Source organism: Doryrhamphus excisus, linkage group LG5 (genome assembly GCF_037039965.1).
Source record: "Doryrhamphus excisus strain RoL-2023G ecotype Guam linkage group LG5, RoL_Dexc_Guam_v1.1, whole genome shotgun sequence".
Taxonomy (NCBI): Eukaryota; Metazoa; Chordata; class Actinopteri; order Syngnathiformes; family Syngnathidae; genus Doryrhamphus; species Doryrhamphus excisus.
This window is the reverse complement of record NC_136361.1, coordinates 22,819,456-22,838,768: the sequence shown is the minus strand read 5'-3', so window position 1 is coordinate 22,838,768 and position 19,313 is coordinate 22,819,456. Positions and strand designations below refer to the sequence as shown.

General features: G+C 40.0%; 1 protein-coding gene across 2 annotated transcripts; it reads right to left on the bottom strand.

Moving 5' to 3' along the window:
* Window positions 1-230: 230 nt before the first annotated feature.
* Window positions 231-17,855, bottom strand: rspo3 (R-spondin 3). Of its 2 annotated transcripts, none has more exons than XM_058054024.2 (6): window positions 17,171-17,855; window positions 12,523-12,696; window positions 12,045-12,188; window positions 10,700-10,846; window positions 9,859-10,044; window positions 231-1,296 (listed from the first exon to the last, which is right to left on the bottom strand). In XM_058054024.2, the coding sequence occupies exons 1-6, from the start codon at window positions 17,268-17,270 to the stop codon at window positions 1,103-1,105; spliced, it is 945 nt and encodes a 314-aa protein (XP_057910007.2). In that variant the 5' UTR covers window positions 17,271-17,855; the 3' UTR covers window positions 231-1,102. The 2 variants fall into 2 exon arrangements, with proteins under 2 accessions (XP_057910007.2, XP_057910005.2); XM_058054022.2 differs by having other exon boundaries at window positions 232-1,296; window positions 12,523-12,717.
* Window positions 17,856-19,313: the final 1,458 nt, after the last annotated feature.

Here is a 19,313-nt window from a genome sequence, read left to right as displayed (position 1 = left end):
ACTCAAATGTCCCCACAATAGCCAAGATATGAATCATTTTGCTTTTAATACAATAAATACGATATGTGAAAATAGTTTTTGACCACTTCACTTTAATCAGGAATTGTTCTATGGCCATTTCTTATTAATACCAACTCTAAATATATACTACAAAGACAGAATAATCCCAATGCTTAACAAAAAAATGGTTTACCAGGTCCCTTATTTCTCCATAAATATAAATTTTTTATCTTACAAGACACTCTATCCATTTAACCAATCACCACAGTGGATTGTGTCACGTGATTATCTCCCAGAATATGTAATGAGATGCGAGACAAAGAAGCTACAAATCCAATATAGTTTTATTTGACATACATGTGTTTGGATGCTTTGTTGAGCAGTTTCACCATTCACACAAAAATAAAAATATTGTGCTTGATGTATTGGATTTATCCTTCCGGATCAGAGCATGTGGTCTTGATGTGACCGAGTGGATTCTTTGGTGGAGCATGATAGATACACGGCTCACTTTTACAGCGAAACAGTAAAGTTGTCACAAGTTGGCAAGATCAAACCCTCTTTTTTACAAATTTTTTTGTCTTTATGAATTCGGCACCAAATAAAATAAAGTAGATGCTTCTAAAATCATGAACAAGAATAAACAAGTTCTACATAATGTTGCAAAATCTACATTCAAAATCCAAGAGCGCAACGTTGTACCACGGCTCTATTAAATAACCATATCAACAAGCAGGAAGCGTCGCCTCGGCTGCTGACTGCTTCCCCACACTGACATTTCTCTTGTTCGTTAGTACCAGCAGCAGTCTCAGCAGCGTCTCTTTCCTTTTTTTTTTTTTTTTAAAGGAGACACAAGAGTCAGTGGTGGAAGTGAAGAAATAGTAGCTACACAGAAAATAAAACACTTTAAAGTCCAAAGCGGCCTAAGCCTTTTTAGGCCCCTTGTGCCCGTATCCCACTTGTGCATAAAGAGTTTATTCAAATCGTACCGGTAGCAGCGACACCCCCACGGGGAGGACTTGACAGGGATGGACAGTGGGTGCGTGTAACAGGAGATAGGAAGGGTTCGGGGAGGTGTTAGACTTCAAACGTGTCCACAGAGCTACTGTACGAGGCCCTCCTCGGGGGAGACGGAGTCCGGGTCGTGACCTCGGCGATGTCTGTGCTCTGTTTTGTTCCTGCTATCTTCACGCTCCCCCGCGTCTCGGCTTCGCTCTCGCTGTTGTCTCTTCTTACTTCGCACCTCTTGGTTGTCTTTGCGGTTGTTGTTGCGATTTTTCTTCTTCCTGGGTTCTCCTGGTGAAACAGCAAATCAAAGTTATGGGTATGCCTTTGACACATCGGCGCGTGAGGCAGCTTGAGTAACATAAAGAAGAACACATTTTTTCAAACCTGCTTCAGTCATGTTTAAAGTAACATACTAAACATAGTAAAAACCCCAAATTACCACTAAATACCTTTCCAGTATTACTGGAATGTATTTAATATTGGAATGTTTTTAAACTAAGGGACGTTAGCAGGGTTCCAAATAAGTTGAACTTGTCCGTATCCTCATGTTCAAAGAGTATTCAAACTGAACTCCATTTTTAGCCATATTTTAGCTGTTTCAGATGTTATTATTTATTGTTTTTGGGAGTTTCTGTGCTTTGTAGTTATAATATCTTTTATTTATGATGCTCGCTTTGGTCCATGGGTTGTTTTAATGCACTTTAATGGACTACAAATACAACTAGATGAAACTGGATAGTCTAATTTACCGAAATAATAATGCTTCACACTGATTAACACAATTATGTATTATTTTAGTTTTATTATTTTAGTTCTCGTACTTTGTTACGAGGTACATTATTTAAAAAAATAACAAAAAAAAACAAACTTAAAATATATTATGGAAAGCAGGAAGTGAACAAATGTAATAGTTACTGATTGTAAAAGTACCAGATGGACTGGTAGGATTTAATAAGCTTTGCTTCTTCCTACTCCTTTTGGACATGTGGAACTGTGAAATATTATTGTAATGTAAATATTATTCTAATATAGTTAATACCTATCCAAGCTAATGATTTCGGATCTCATTGCATTGTGTAGGTGTAGCTTTTCATATACAATACAAAATATGCATGTGTGCGACTATAAAAAAATAAAAAGCTTACCAATAATATAGAAGGCATTTTCACGTCATTATACATTTAGCCACTAGATGTCAGTGTTTAACAACATCAATTCCCTTGCCGGCACTCATCAGCTGTTGCTGCCCCCCGTCCCAGTGGGGATGAGCAGACCATTGTCCAAAATAGAAAACCTTTAAATAAACCACTCCAAGTATCTGTTCTTGCAACATATCATAAACAATACCAAGAGTTTTGGTATGCTGAAAGTTTATCTCTGCTTGAGCTACAGTTCTTGGTGATAATAACAAGATCCACCCTCAGGGAGCTTGGAGACAGGACCTGCGAGCGAGCACAGAGGCCCTTTTTCCTGTTGTTGTGCTGCCGCTGTTCATGTGTGAGCGGCATGGAGCAGCACTGCCTGCTGGGCCGCTTTGGGGGATTGTGAAACTGCTGAAGTCGGCAGTAGGCACGGCGTACGCGGGGAAGAGCGCGAAAGGGAGATAAAGGGAGAGACAGAATGAGATTTCTCTCTGTCTCCCCCTTGTCCGCTATGTTTGACCCCCTACGCACATCCACTCCTTTCCGCCTGCTCATTAATCAGCTTTGTCCTCTTGCTGGACCGGGGAGAGCTCACCTCGTGACCCCTACTTCGAGGCGGCCATCACACCCTCACGCTAGCAACACGGGCTACCTGCGTATTATTCCAAGGGCCAATTAAAAAATGAGCTGCGACAAGGTGATTACATATGGTAATGGTAATGGTAATGGTAATGGTAATGGTAATGGTAATGGTAATGGTAATGGTAATGGTAATGGTAATGGTAATGGTAATGGTTTTATTTCATTTGAACATGCATCAGATTACAATTGAGTGAATCTCATAATCAGTTCACAGTTCCACATGTCCAAAAGGAGTAGGAAGAAGCAAAGCTTATTAAATCCTACCCCTCCATCTGGTACTTTTACAATCAGTAACTGTTACATTTGTTCACTTCCTGCTTTCCATAATACATTTTAAGTTTTTTTTTTTTTTTTTTTAAATAATGTACCTCGTACCGAAGTACGAGAACTAAAATAATAGAACTAAAAGAACCAAAATAATACATAATTGTGTTAATCAGTGTGAAGCATTATTATCTCGGTAAATTAGACTATCCAGTCTAATCTAGTTGTATTTGTAGTCCATTAAAGTGCATTAAAACAACCCATGGACCAAAGCGAGCATCATAAATAAAAGATATTATAACTACAAAGCATAGAAACTCCCCAAAAACAATAAATAATAACATCTGAAACAGCTAAAATATGGCTTAAAAATGTTGCCGGCAAGTCCAGATGCCCTGAAGTGGGAACACCGGAATACAGTTTGAATACTCTTAACTGCAGAAACCCAAAGAACATGAGGATACTGACAAGTTCAACTTATTTGGTTATTTTTATTTTTATTTTTATTTTTATTTTTATTTTTATTTTTATTTTTATTTTTATTTTTATTTTTATTTTTATTTTTATTTTTATTTTTATTTTTATTTTTATTTTTATTTTTATTTTTATTTTTATTTTTATTTTTATTTTTATTTTTATTTTTATTTTTATTTTTATTTTTATTTTTATACAAATACCGCTCTGACAGTGTCAATAAAATTAGTATATTTGTTAAGGTGCGTTATTTATAAATAATAATAATTATAATTTAAAGTACGTTGTGCAGTGATGCTGGGGTACAAATACATAATCATGTGGTATTTCCATGCCATACCTTGTACTAATGATACACAGTTGCCTGTTCTTTACTCACTGTTAACACTTTTAGCGGAATATCATGCGCTCAGAGCAGTTTGACGTTCCTTAGTATCTTCTTTGTTTTATATATTTCACTGTTTTGCAACAATGCCAAATGTGATTCCATTCTAATGTATTTATATGACAGTATAAAGTAAGATACACGAGTGCTAGGATGGATGGATAGACGCATGGATGGAAGCACTGTAATCGGGTGCACTGACTCATTGAGGGTCTGCCCCCGGTCCTCTATAAACACAGGAAGTCCCCTTCGCTCTCATTGTTTTTCCTCTCCTGACACCATAACTATTTACAAGTTGGCTGGATTAGTCATACTGTAGGCTTTTTGTGGAGCCGGAGGAGAAACCTAATCCATGCCAGGTTGAGATGATTAGGAGAGTGTTTATCAAAACCAACATGCATTTGCTTTGTAGGAAACTGTTTCTGATGAGCTTTTTATAAACTGTGTTCGGACAAGTGTGTAATGGGCCTCCGGTGACACACCTTTTGGGGGTCGACAGACACTCAGCACGTTCCTCGTAGCCAGGTTTTAATAAGTCGCGCTGGCAAGACTGTGGAGCGAGCCGATGATGCAATACAACATTCTACCGCTATTCTGAACTGGCCGTGGTTAAACGGTTCCATCGGCTGTAAATCATGGAAGATATATCGTACGATAAAACCTCATAAGTAGGAGATCCCCACCTCTCGCCGGAGGCAAAATATTCTGCGTTGTGATAGGAATTAAGGTCTTCTGCACTCTGTGTGTATGCTACTGTCCCCGCCTCCACCCACAGAGACAATGACAGACTAAAGGGCTCACCCGTTCATTTTAATTTATTGTGTAATTAATTATTATTTATTACAATCCCAGACCCAGGAGTGAGCGAGAAATCTTGTCAGGCTTCAACAACTAATAAATGCAAATAGGGGCGTCACTAGGTTATGAGGACGGGGGGGGGGGGGGGGGGGCTTAGCCCCCTGGAGATGCACAGGATATGAATGAATGTAGTAGACATTCAAAAAAATCCAAAAAACAAATAACGAAGTAGAACCGGGATATAATTTTCCCACTTTTGGACAGATTTAGTAGAGATACTCAATTTTTAACCATTTTTTTAAACCATTAAATGTACACAAGTACACACAATCTATACTGCAAAACCGCTGGACAGTGATCAATGATATAATAATTAATTAATTAGTCTATTATTATTACTATCATCACTATTCTTCTGGCTTGCTTATTAGCCCGGTTTTGCCCTATTATATGAAATTTGTCAGAGATTTTTTTGTAAAAAAAAAAAAAAAAAAATCAATAATATATATAAAATTATTTAGGGGGCCTTAAGAACATTTAAGTGGGGTTAAAGTCCCCCTAAAATAGACCTAATGACGCCACTAAATACAAGTAAAATAATCCCAATAATTACATGAAGTACGATATGAATGATCAAGTAGAAGTGTTCTTATATACTGTATGTGCCTTACACACACACACACACACACACATACATACACACACGCATACACACTGTGTATTATTGGTGGCACGGCCTCTGTGGCAGGCATTCTGACGTCCATAGAGATTTTGGCGGGAGCCATGGTGGGATTAAAGTGGAATGGCTGCTCCAAGACTGCCAGAATGTCATGATGAAGTACAGTGTGTGTGTGTGTGTGTGTGTCGGTTAGTTTAAATGTACAGTATAGCATGTGTACACAGGTACATTTACATGAGCTCCCCATATCCAATACAAGATTTATAACTAAAAGACATAAATGCCCAAGAAGCATGTTTATCACCAAACATGTATTTGCTACAGAACTGTGCTATGCGTTCTAGATGTTTCCGAAATCGCGTCCAGTTTAGCTGCATGAAACGCCGTGGTCATGTGTGTGTGTGTTTAGAGTGAAAAGGTTAAAGGGGGCAGGCACACAGTCTCTGCGGCTACAGAGATACAGAGGGGTGAACAGCAGGTCGATCGAAGGACAAATTAGGCCGCATTAACTTGAGAGAGATGGCAGCGGATGAGGAAGTCTATGTAAACATTCCCAATCTTGAGCTGTGGATAACACCCAGGCAGAGCCAACTTTCTCTCTCGTTCCTTTAAAGAGGACAGTCGACCACATCCAACTGGAAGGCATGCTTTTGGAGTACTACTTGGACTACTTGGACTACTTGACAATGGGCTCTATTTAGACCAATAGATAGTGGTCAATTTGTCATAAAGAATCCTAAAACCAGTCCTTTTGTAGACTAGGCCAGTAAGACGTGGGGTCCCACTGACTTTGGTAATGGTAATGGTTTTATTTCATTTGAACATGCATCAGATTACAATTGAGTGCATCCCATAATCAGTTCCCAGTTCCACATGTCCAAAAGGAGTAGGAAGAAGCAAAGCTTATTAAATCCTATCCCTCCATCTGGTACTTTTACAATCAGTAACTGTTTGTAAATTTGTTCACTTCCTGCATTCTTTGGTAAGAATATGAATATTATGCCAAAACTCACTCTGCGGCGACCTGTATTTATTTTGAAAAAAAAAAACAAAAACCCCTGCCACCAGTTTGACGAATCGTCACAAACTTTGGTGGGAATGTCTGTCATAACAGGACGCACAAAAAAGTCTCAAGAACCCATGTTCAAAAATGAACAGGAAGTTGGCTAATTTTGTTTGGAATGGTCATTTTGAGCAAAAACCAGGGCTTGTACTCCGATAGGGACTCTGACAAAATGATCCTAAATAAAAATCAGCTCAAATTCCAATGAATTTTGTTTTAGCAGAACACGGTGACAAAGTTTGATGGTCGGTCTGATGTGAACTAAATGTGAACGTCAATAACTCAGATCCAATAGGTCAAATCATTATCATAATAGACACCCTGAAGTTATGCTGAGTATAAAATGAGGTCGTACCAACCAAGAAGGCTTCTTCCTTGACGGTCAATTTTCATGTTTTTTGTTAGTGTGTTAGATTTTGGCACAGTATAAATACTTGTTTTAAAGTTGTTCTTTACTGTATTGTACTGTAAACCAGCATTGCTCTTGTACTGCCTTCTATTTCTACTACTCTCCCCATTGCTGTGTACTCCCAACTGAGAAGTTCAGCTGACTGAAATGAAATAGTTGTGTGGTTTCCTACACTTCTGACTGTTTTTCATTGAGGTGCTCATGATTCTGCTACCCCCCCTTCCCCCACCTAATCCAAGACAAATTCAAACCAACTGTAGAAGCAGTACGGTGAAATAAGATGAAGATACGACATTACTGGAGGATGCGGAGGCGTAATGCGATTTGAGGGGGAGGAGAACACAAAGGGAGAAAGTGGAGAGGAGAAGGAGGATGTATCAGTGTCTAAGGGCTGCTGGAGGATTACTGAGGTCTCTCCGAGGTCAGAACACTGACCCCCTAGCGTGTGCAGAACGTAAACAATGCGGCAAAACAGATAATTAGGACCCATTCACCGCAGATCCTCTAAGAGCAAAGGCTACTGGGTAATCACGCCAGCAAGCAGAGATAAACACGGTACTTTCTTTATGTCACAACTCACAGGCATCTTTTAAAATCATTTGTCATATTTTTAGTAAGCCTTTAGTGAGCCTTTTGTTGATTTTGAACAGTTGACTCCTGATCACTTGCTATCAGACTTGAATAAAAAGCTGACAAAACAACAATAGCTAATTAAATTGGCTTACTAGAGGAGATATACATCGAGAGCCAAAAGCATTTTGAAACTTTTTAAAAACATACACTACCGCTCAAAAGTTTGGGATCACTTGGAAATTTGAGATATTACTTTTTCTTGGCAATCCTGCCATGAAGTCCAACATCCTGAAGTCGCCGCTTCACTGTTGATACTGACACTGGTGTTTGACGGGTACTATTACTACTATTAGTACTATTAGTACTATTTAGTGCAGCTGCCAGGTGACAACCTGTGAGGCGTCTTTGTCTTAAACTACACACTCTCAGATATTTGTGCATCGTTTTTATGTCCTTGTTAGACCCAGTTTGTGCTGCTCTCTGAAGGGAGTAGTTAACAGCATGGTAAGAGATTTTAGTTTGTTTTGTTTTTGTTTTTGTTTGTTTTTCTTTGGAAAACAAAAAAATTTGCAAGTGATCCCAAACTTTTGAGCGGTAGTCTATGTCTTTGTCTTAAACTACACACTCTCAGATATTTGTCTTCTTGCACAGTTGTGCATCGTTTTTCTGTCCTTGTTAGACCCAGTTTCTGATGGGAGTAGTTAACAACATGGTAAGAGATTTTAGTTTTAGATTTTTTAGATGGGTTTTCTTATAATCTATTAGCCTGATAAAATGATGAACTTGGATTAGCAGCCATACCAGGAGATTGATGCAGAGGACTGACAGTTGTTGATAGTAGGCCTCTATGCAAAAATGTACATCCTTCTTTGAAAATCATCTGATTCATTTTAATTGTTTGTGAAATGGATAAAAATGTTTGTCAAAACCAAGGAAAATTTGTTTTTCTTTGGAAAACAAAGAAATTTGCAAGTGATCCAAAACTTTTGAACGGTAGTATATGTCTTTGTCTTAAACTACACACTCTTAGATATTTGTCTTCTTGCACAATTGTGCGTCATTTTTATGTCCTTGTTAGACCCAGTTTGTGCTGGGAGTAGTTAACAGCATCGTAAGAAATCTAAAAAATTAAGAAACATTTTTGTAAGAAACATCCAAAGTACAACATCCATGAGCCACAATAAAGTTCCATGCCCGATTCAGCTGACAGGGAGCATTAGCAGGGAGCTTACGCGGGGGTCTCTGTTTTCTTTGGTGTGGCAGGGAGTGTGTGCAGGGGTTGAGGATGGCGAGCGAGGAACGGGGGCGACAGAGTCCACATGTCGCAGTCTGTATTACAAATCACCCGGTTGACTCTTCACGAGTTATCACTGTGAGTGACGGCTGTGTTGTTATTTTAGCGATACAATGGTGGTTTGAGCGTGCCAGTAATAAGTTGTCTCACATGCTTGAAATGTGCAGGGGTTATCTGAAATTGTGTGTTGGTGTGTGTGTGTGTCTATTGGCAGCTGTGGGGATAAACCAATACTGATCCCCTGGTCGCCGCGTGCCTCCCTGGGGGAGGATGTTGATGTTGGGCTGGCTGTTTCTGCTCCAGAATGAACTCCTTTTTTGCCGCATCACACACACACACACACACACACACACACACACGTGTTTGTTCTGTAAATGTGAGGCCCCGGGGGGCTGGATCTCGGCGGTCTGCGATCTGTCATTTAACACTACGGAGCTCAGACAAAAAACAACCAGCTGTAGTCACCAAGCACCCCTGTAACCCGGTTGACACCTAACACAAAGTAGCCATCGATGATTGGGGATTAATATACGGACGTCATTTTCTCCCGCAGAATTCCGTATTCACAAGGTAGGGAATCCTACTGTTTTAAAATGCAGCGAGATCTCGTGGGAATCACACAAATTCCCCATTGCAACATCTCTCATGTGTGCCACCCCCCCCCCCCCCCCTTCACTGTCCTCCCTCCAACCACAAAGAAAATCCTTTGAGTAAACAGTCCTAGTCCTGAACGGAAGAAGGACTAGCTCTGATTGTACAAGCAGCGAGGTCTGGACTTCATAGAAAGGACAAACTTGGCCGTGCGCCCCAATTCCAGGCCAAAAAAATGCACGCCAGGTCAGCAGCAACAACTACAAGAGAGCAGTTTACTTTTGACATTTTAATACTGGATGTAACCCCTTGATGAAATTTCAAACCCGGTGGAAAAATGGCAAGAATTGACATTTTGGATGGTTGGATCGTAGGAAGGTTCTAGTTAGATCTTCTAAATGCTATAACAATTTTTTGGAGTAAACAATTTAGTGAAAACAATCATAAAACTGGAAAAGGCTGTTGAAGACCACAGCCTTGAGAGCCAAAATCTTTGCAAAAATATGGAAAAAATTGTGCATGTCATGTTTGCTTACCTAAGCATTTTCTCCTCTTAACCAGGCACTCTTTGATTTCAGAGATCTCAGGACACGGTCTCCCAAAAGGCGACGGGTACTGCTGGACTTGGCGCGTGCGTGTCTCCTGGCCCCGCTTGAAGCCACAGGTTCTACCGGACCGAGAGCAGGGACTCCACTCGCTCCACTCAGCCACCTCGCAGTGCACTAAAATGAAAATAAGAATAATTAATTTGTAGTCGTATTCCATTTTCTGATGATGATACATGCTAATTATTCTATTTAGTATCTGGCATTCTTATCCGAATGCACAACAAGCACAAGAAGCAGAAGTTTTCATGTTGTTTTCACCTCTAAACAGGCAAAATCCTGAACCAAAATCTGATTGATTGATATGTTGCCAAACTTTGCTCACATGAAAAATGGGTGGTTTCAAACTCTAAGTTGTGCATCCGAGCCAGATATAAGTACCTGGAAGTAAAAGCTGAAATGTTGCTCTGTGTTAGCATTGTTAGCATTTCTACACATGTATACTCAAAAGTTAGTGACATATTCACATACGTCAACCATATTGGCATAGCAGTAGATACTAGATTTTGTACCTGGTAGCAGATACTACTACCAGGTATCAGCAGAAACACGTCAAGTACGTAGCATGCAACGGAACACATTGAAGGATGCGTGTCATGATTGAGGACTAAGGTTCTAGCACGGATTTGCACATTATAATGTGCTCATCCAGGAGCGTCCAGTGTGGAAAATAGTTTTGTTTGATAGTCATAACTAATATAAATGTAATGTAATGTCATTTGTATGGTTTATTTGCAATTTCTCATGCGATCCATGCAAACACCGGACTGACCTTGCGGGACACACTGCATGAGTTTGTCATTGGGTTCATAGTCCTCTGGACAAACATGATGACATCTCCCATTGAGCAGGTACAGGCCCGGCCGGCACCGTGTACATATCTCGCTGTTTACGCATAGCTCACACTCTGCTGGGCACTCTGCAAATATGAAGGGTTAATGAATTCAATGAATTGTCTTTGCACCATTCTACGTTTTGCATGCTGGGAAGAATCATTCTTGTCCAATCACGGCTTTTTTCTGAGGTTACGCTCCGGGACTATCAGCAAATGGCAAAAATTCACACATAATTCAGACCCAAAGAAAATGTTTTATGTATGACCCACGGCCCCTTCCCCCTCCAAACCCTCCTGGTGACTTGATGTTGACATTCTCCTCTGATCTCTAATCAACATTTGCACTAAGATTGGTCCATGAGGACGAGGCAGCTCTTTATTTGGCAGGGTTCAATCATGAGTTCTCAAGGGAAATTTGGAAATTGCAGGAAGTCAATACTCAGTATAACAGTCTGACTCGCGGTATCGTCTTACAAAGAATACTAAACTCATCACACAGCAACTTAACACTTATATTCTGTAAGACTAGATAGGACAGATAAAGTTCTAGCTGATCTTTGAGCATAAACTGAGGCCCATCTGAACAGTCTGGTTGTGATTGATTCAACTCATCACACAGCAACTTAACACTTATAAATATAAAATGCCCTACAAATATGCAAACTACCATTGCGTTTAGTTTAAAATGAAAACAAAATATTTGAAAGTTTTCTCATTATGTAATTTGCCTGAGCAAATCAATTAAGCGGCATAGAAAATTGATGCCACTGTGATGCAGCTTCTGTCCACTGGAGGGAGCCAGAGGAGCCCAAAGGCCAGAGGGAGGCTGAAGTCACTGCAGTGCACTCACAGGCACCAATGAATGCGCTGTTCAGATTAAATGCATCGCGGGAATACTTGTATTGCTACATATTTGTACATTTCTCAGCCTTTTGAGTGTTAAGTGCTGTGTGATGAGTTTAGTGTTCTTTAAAAGATGAGTCAGACTGTTAAATGGTCATTCTGTTATATATAATGATGTGATCTGGTAGATTGACAAGCTTGTCCTGAGTGCACTGATAGCTTGTTATTGGCTATTGCCAAAAAAGAGCTACTGTTTCCTCATTGTCTCTCAAGCAGTCAAGGAGATGTCACAAGATGTCACATGAGTGAATGACATGAGTGAATGAAATATATATTCTGTAGATAAAAGCAACATATAAAGTCCATGCATTTGTTGAATGTACAGGGATCGACTATAAACTCAAAATTTGTACTCTTGACCGATAAGACGAGTACTCACTTGGAACACACTCCCTTTGTGTATCGCTGCGAACTAGCCCCTCAGGGCAGATCTCCTGGCATTTGCCCAGGTGAAGGTAGAACCCCGTCCGGCAGCGCGTGCAGAAGTTCTTGTTGAAGCAGGAATCGCACTCAGACCAGCACTCTTGACACAGAAACACAGAGCCACCAGCAATGTTTATTTAAATGGGACAAATCATTGTGTGTTTCTGCTGTGTTAAATATACACTGCGTCACTATGTGTGTGTCCGTGTGGACGAATCCTACTGGGGCTGCAGATATTGGACACAGCGGATAGCGGATGGCTTCTGATACATGATTTTTACAGCAACAAATGTTGTTCTAATTTCGTATACTGCTGTAAATGTAAACATTGTATCGTAAATAACTTGCAAATGCAGGTATGGATTAACGGTACACCAAATTGGTCAGATACATACTTTATGTCATGCCTTCATTTAAAACAAGCAATAGCTTACTCATGCAGGTGTTTCTTTCTGGCGACCGTGTGCCGTAAAAGCCCGGAGGACAGGAAGTCATGCACACCCCGATCTGCTTCATCCCAATCCTCTCCAAATGCATGAAGAAGCGTGGCTTGCAGGAAAGGCAGCCATTGTAGTCGGAGCAGGTCAGACAGCCACCCTGCTGGCACCCTGAAGTCACACCAGAGAGCTCTGTTGACAAGAGTATTATTATTGTATAGATTAATTTCATATTAATGTTGGTAAAATAGGAAAAGCGGGATCTAGTCCTGGAATGGCCAGGAATGCCAACTTTATTACTGAATTTTTAATGTGTGATGGTAGGATGAGGGGTGGACTTGTTTGTGATGTCAAAATCCATCCGTCTATGCCGCTTATCCTCACAAGAGTCACGGGTGTGCTGGAGCCTATCCCAGCTGTCCTGGGCGAGAGGCGGGGTACACCCTGGACTGGTGGCCAGCCAATCACAGGGCACATATAGACAAACAACCATTCACACTCACATTCATACCTATGGACAATTTGGAGTCGCCAATTAACCTAGCATGTTTTTGGAATGTGGGAGGAAACCAGAGTACCTGTAGACCCCCCCCCCCCACTTGCTTTGGGAGAACATGCAAACTCCATACAGAGAATTGAACTTATTGTAAACATGAAGCTTGGAAAAAAGCTTTATGTTTTGTGTGATGAACAGAAGTTTCTGCAATCGGTAGTGTATGCTCTGACAACAATGAGGCATAGACGGCAATAATATGCCACACAGGAGCAAAACACATGGATCTCTAAGCCTAACTCAATATTACAAATTGTTAATTGTGGTATCCAGAAGATTCAGTATCTATATGCCAAAAATATAAATTTTTCAATAAGCATCTTTATCTGGATATGAATTATTATATAACGGGTTCTTCTTTGCCTCGGGCCTGAACTCATTTCATGGAGATTGTGTGACAATTGTGTAGAATCCTGTTAACCAACGGAGCGACAAAAACACAAACAATGATCAAAACCATTCCTCCCAGTCTCCACAACGCCTCTTATTGTGATTGTTATTTTTATATTTTACAGTTGTGCTATTCACAAACACAGACTGTATTATTTACGGCTCATACATACATACTCGAGCTGTGTATAAAAATACTGTATGATCTGCCTTAGTGAAACATCCAAATACCTCCAATACCAACCTATGTTTGACGTCTGTGGTACGGTCCTCGTCACCGAAAACCGACCAGAACTTGGCTGACAGGATGAAGTGGGAGGTACGTCACCTTTATACAATTTAATGTAAAAATATCCAAACGACTAATGACTAATTATTCTGCCCCAGCCATCCAGTTTGAGCCTCAAACACAAATCCTTCAAACAATGGAGCATCGGATCTTGGCAGTAATGTTTACAATCATTCCTGTTCCGTGTGGTATGCCTTCCTCCTATAACCCGCGCCTGCAAACAGATCAGGTAGTTGCTTTGTAGCATATTGACATCGCTTTAAAACTTTAGTAGCTGTTTTCCACATACTTTGACCAAGTGCCCAGTCGTTCATGCCCGGAATCACAGATGTTTGAAGGTGAAGGAATTTGGCTTTGCCCTCACCAACTTAGTTGTCTAACATACTGAGATGTTCACATATAACTAATCATAAATGGACAGCTAAATATAGCACATGAGTATAGGCCTTTATGATACAGTCTCATGTCAGCACGACCATGACTTCTCATTAGGATGCACAGACCGGACACGGTAGCTGTGGACAGTTGACTGAATGGTCAGTGACATATTTGTCACTCTTAACCCCTTCTGTGTCTCTGAGGTCTGTACTCATTCACACCAAATTCCAATATCTGTAATTGGGAACTATACAATATGTGCAGACACCCCGCACGATGGATGAGTGGTGAGCATGTTGGCGACACAGCCAGGAGATCGGGAAGACCCGGGTTCCGTTCTCTGTTTGGGGATCTCTGTATGGAGTTTGGATGTTCTCCCGTGGATTTTCCTCGGGTAATCCGGGGTGGTAACTCCAAATTGTGCATAGGTATGAATGGATGTTGTATCTGCCTATATGTGCCCTGCCATTGGCCGGCCACCAGTCCTGGGTGTACCCGCTGCCCACGATGGTGTATGAAGGTGAATGAAAGTTTGTTGGTGGTCAGAGAGGTCGAAGGCATGAATTAGCAGCCATGTTTCCGCTAGACAATAACTGTACCACATATTATTGTCTCCCTTCATTCTATTCATTTTATTGTCTGGCTTAATATGAAATGACTGAGAATATTTACTTATCATCTTGGAAATTGGGGGTATGTGGACCCCTGGTTGGAAATCACTGTCTTTGAAGATGATTCGCTTCTTAACCGAGTAGGCTTCAACAGTTCCTGCTTAAGGACTCTGTAGGACAAAGTTAGTTCTGTCCTGATAGGACTAGGACCGCTTTGGTCCTAGCTAGTCTTTGAGCAGGAACTTGCATCAGTTCATTCTGAAAGACTAGATAGGACAGATAAAGTTCTAGCTGATCTTTGAGCATAAACTGAGGATCATCTGAACAGTCTGGTTGTGATTGATTCAACTCATCACACAGCAACTTAACACTTATAAATATAAAATACCCTACAAATATGCAAACTACCATTGCGTTTAGTTTAAAATGAAAACAAAATATTTTAAAGTTTTTTATGTATTTTGCCTGAGCACATGATCAATGGATCAATGAGAATATTCACGGGATTTTTCAGTTTTGATTAAATTATGACTTTTTTTCTCACTGAGTCATAGTTTCGTCTCTGGTTTTAAGCCTTTAAAGGACACAGATTTAAAAGGTTTCATTGTATGTAACGATGCTGTAGCTTCTTCCTTTTCAGTCTTTCGTAGCTGATTGGCTTTGAGACGTCACATGCTCCCTCAGACTCAAGTTTAAATGGTCAAATATAATTCCTTGTGAATTCCTGTGACTAACAATAAATATTTTTACCATTTTACCGAAATGCTTTTATTTTGGTTGTGTTGAAATTCTCTGACTGAGGTGATGTTTGAACCAATTTCCAGACTTGGGGTTCATTCTGTAGAAAAGCTAGGCTCAGCTCTCAATAGCTGAGCTAAATTACAATGAAGAGATCTGCCAAAAGCAAATGCAACCACAGGGCCCCCTGAAAACTCTTTTAATACAGGACATAGTTAACCCCAGAGGCGTTTTCCTCCCAAATTTCCTCTTTGGTGGTCGCAGAAAGTCCTTTTTTATTATGGACCGAGCAGATCAGGGCAAGATAATGAGACATAAAGAAAACGAGACATGTGTGGGGAGAAAATTCCGCCACAGGTGGCAGGGATAAAAACATCACTCCAGGTCTATTATTGTACTGTAGATCAGACGCAGTTTCTGCCACGCTGGCAGGGGATGCATGGAATATCCCAGTTATCAGCTCGTCTCGAACAGACTTATTCACATAACACATCTGGAGCCCCTCAGTGATAAAGTGGGTGTAGGAAGAATTGGAAAAATACACTATTGATTGTTGTTTTACAGCATGCTGGAAGGGGGCTAAAGAGATGAGACACATTGTTGGACCCCCGGGAGATGATTACATTCCACTACTTGCTCTTGTGTTGTAGTGGAGCCCATACTGGCATTCTTTTCATTGACTCTAATATTTCACTCATAAACAACATCAAGCGTTCACATTCTTGAAAACTTTTTTTTTTTTTTTTTTTTTTTTATGTGTATAGGGAGAGATGTAAAACATTGCATAATGATCACACGGGCCTTATAACATCGTTTCCCAGAAAGGGTTTTGAGTATACAGTCTTTATTTGAACTGACAGCACTAGTCAGGGCATGTCTACGGTCACTGGCTCGGCCCCGAGGGTGGCCCCCCTGGTTGTGGCCACTAGGGAGCGACTGGAACCAGGAGACCGAACACCATGAGCCTCCAACAAGTAAGTCACTCTTCATTCATTTTTTTTTTTTTTTTGCGTTTTTCTGAAACTTGAAGGACTGAAATGCCGCCAAATCAGAGGGTCTTGGAGCTTGTGAAATTAGTCACTAATTAATAAAAAAATATATAAAATATTTTTTGAATTAATAAAAATCAAACAAGTGATTAGTTGTTTATAATAGTTTTTTATAGACATAGACATAGACTTTCTTTATTGTCATTGCACAATAACACAGCAGTGAAATTGCCAACGAAATGTTGTTGCCTGGCTACCGTGTAATAATAAATAATAAATAATAAATAATAAATAATAAATAATAAATAATAAATAATAAATAATAAATAATAAATAATAAATAATAAATAATAAATAATAAATAATAAATAATAAATAAATAAATAAATAATAATTTAAATTATATAATTATATTATTTTAAAGACATTACTACTACTCATAAAAATTAATTGAATGATGTTACTGTTATTATTTTAATTCATTCATTTTTCTCTTGTCCTCACTCGGGTCGCGGGGGTACGCTGGAGCCTACCCCAGCTAATTTTGGCCAAGAAGCGGAGTACACCCTGGACTGGTTGCGGGGCACATATTTATTATTATTTTAACCATGTTTGATGTGTTTTGTACAGGATGTGGATTAAACCATGTGCGCCCCCTTTTTGTGTATGTGTGTGTGTGTGTGTGGACCCCACTCACGTTTGTGTTGCCGGTGCCTGGAGCTGCTGTGCTGCTGACATCCAGTGTAATCCATGCCGTGCAAGATGATCAAAACAAAGGAGATCAGTTGTAATTGCATAGTAGCCCAAAGGTGAGACGGCGCCAATGTCAATGTTCACCAAAAACACCAGGTGGGTCAAAAGACGTTTTTTCAGGGGCAGAGAGTGGATGGTGGGTGTCTCCTCAGACAGAACGGGCCCCCCAACAGTGTGGTGATATGTGATGGTGAAAGTGCACAGTGGCCCAATGATGCCTGGGCCCCTTGGACTGCAACATCCTGCACGGAATCTTCATGCGTGCAAAGAACACCAAGAAGACGAAGCGTCAGGCATAGGTGAATATCCCCCCCCAAAGAAAAATCACCAATATCATTTGGTCAAAATGACTCTTAAGATATTATTTCCATGAGGAGAACTCCATGTGGTCTCTACTCCCTCTCCTGTATCCCGATGGAGACGCGCCGTGCGTCCTGGTGCTGGTGGCGCGCCGATGGGCTCCTCTTCGCGGAGCATCAAACGTTCAAGCACCCGATAGGACGAATCGGCAATCAGCAAAAGTTGTTCGTTCGGTTGTTCGATCACCGTGGGTTCAAACTCGCACGTCCTCTTGAGGGCAGACAAATGGAATCTAAAAAGAACATCTTCGCACTTTCAGCGCTTTTCTGCTTTGCGTGCGGGAGTCATTCACTCCCCCTGCTCTCTCTCTCTCTCTCTTTCTCTCTCTCTCTTTCTCTCTCACCATATGAGCTCTAAAGTTTATTTAGAGGGCAAGCCCCCTGTGTCAGAGAGAGAGAGAGAGAGAGAGAGAGAGACGCTGTGGAGGGAGAGTTCTGCGAATGCATTTCAACCAGGTTTAGAGATGTTCCTGCAGCTTCTCTGGGGCTCCTGCCTCCCACTGCGCCTGCCATTAAAGTGATGGCATCATTAGAAAGTGAAAGTAAAGAGAAAAAAAATACTCCCCTGCCTTTTTTGCTCTTGATAGATCAGCTCTGTAGATTCTTTCTTTATTGTGTATTGAAATATCTAAGGTTTGAATATGCAAAAGATTTTTTTAAATGTATTTTTTGTTACCCCAAATCCATAAAGATTTAATTTAATTTAATTAATTTTATTTTATTTTATTTTATTTTATTTTATTTTATTTTATTTTATTTTATTTTATTTTATTTTATTTTATTTTATTTTATTTTATTTTATTTTATTTTATTTTATTTTATTTTATTACACTCTCTCCCACACCAAAAATGTACATATAGGTACAGTATGTTCCCAAGATGTAAAAGTGTCATGCATACAAATGACTAACTGAAGGGACCACCCCACTGCTCAGCAATTTATTGTCTCCTAAAGCAGGCTGTCCTCATTTTTAATGAGAACACGGCGGAAAGTGGTTAGCATGATGGCCACACAGTCAGGAAGATCTGTGTTTGGATCTGTGTTGGGCATCCGTGTGTGCGTGCACTCCGGTTACTCTGGTTTCCTCCTCAATGTCCAAAACAATACAGTACATGTTAAGTTGATTGGAGACTAAGTTGTCAGTAGGCATCTCCAACCTCTTAGCTGGGATAGGCTCCAACAAAACCTTGTGACTCTTGTGAGGATTAAGTGGCGTAGAAAAAGACTGAATGAGAATCGTCATAACAGCAACACATTCGTTCTCGTAGTCTCAGCAAAATGTTAAAATAATGCTATTTTTTAATACAGAGATACAGAATAGAACATGTGTCACAAAACATGAAAGAAAAAATTAATAAGAAAAGATGTGCAAACAAATACACTAAATTAATGAATAAAAACAAAAAAATATCAACAATTATTGTTTTATTACATTTACATTTTACAAGTCATTATAGCTCACAGCAATTTACAGTGCAGTCATCCCTCGTTTATCACATACCTCGTTATTTAGTACTTGATCCGACCACGATACATGAATTTCAAAGTAGGATTCAACATTAATAAACTGAATATTTTCATAGAGCATAGAAAACCTGTTCATGACATTTTACATACTCTAACGTTATAACATTATTAGAGCCCTGCAAACACGAAATAACACCCCTATAGTCACCTTTACACACCTTCTATTGCATGTTTGCACCACATTGCGCAGGGACACAAGA

Excerpts from the sequence above, each read along its gene's own strand:
- rspo3 (XM_058054022.2), bottom strand. The coding sequence starts at position 17,270 with ATGCAATTACAACTGATCTCCTTTGTTTTGATCATCTTGCACGGCATG. Across the intron at positions 10,045-10,699 it reads CATGCAGTGTGTCCCGCAAG|TGCACTGCGAGGTGGCTGAG; the intron begins GTCAGTCCGGTG and ends TTTTCATTTTAG. Across the intron at positions 1,297-9,858 it reads TAAGAGGAGAAAATGCTTAG|GAGAACCCAGGAAGAAGAAA; the intron begins GTAAGCAAACAT and ends CTGTTTCACCAG.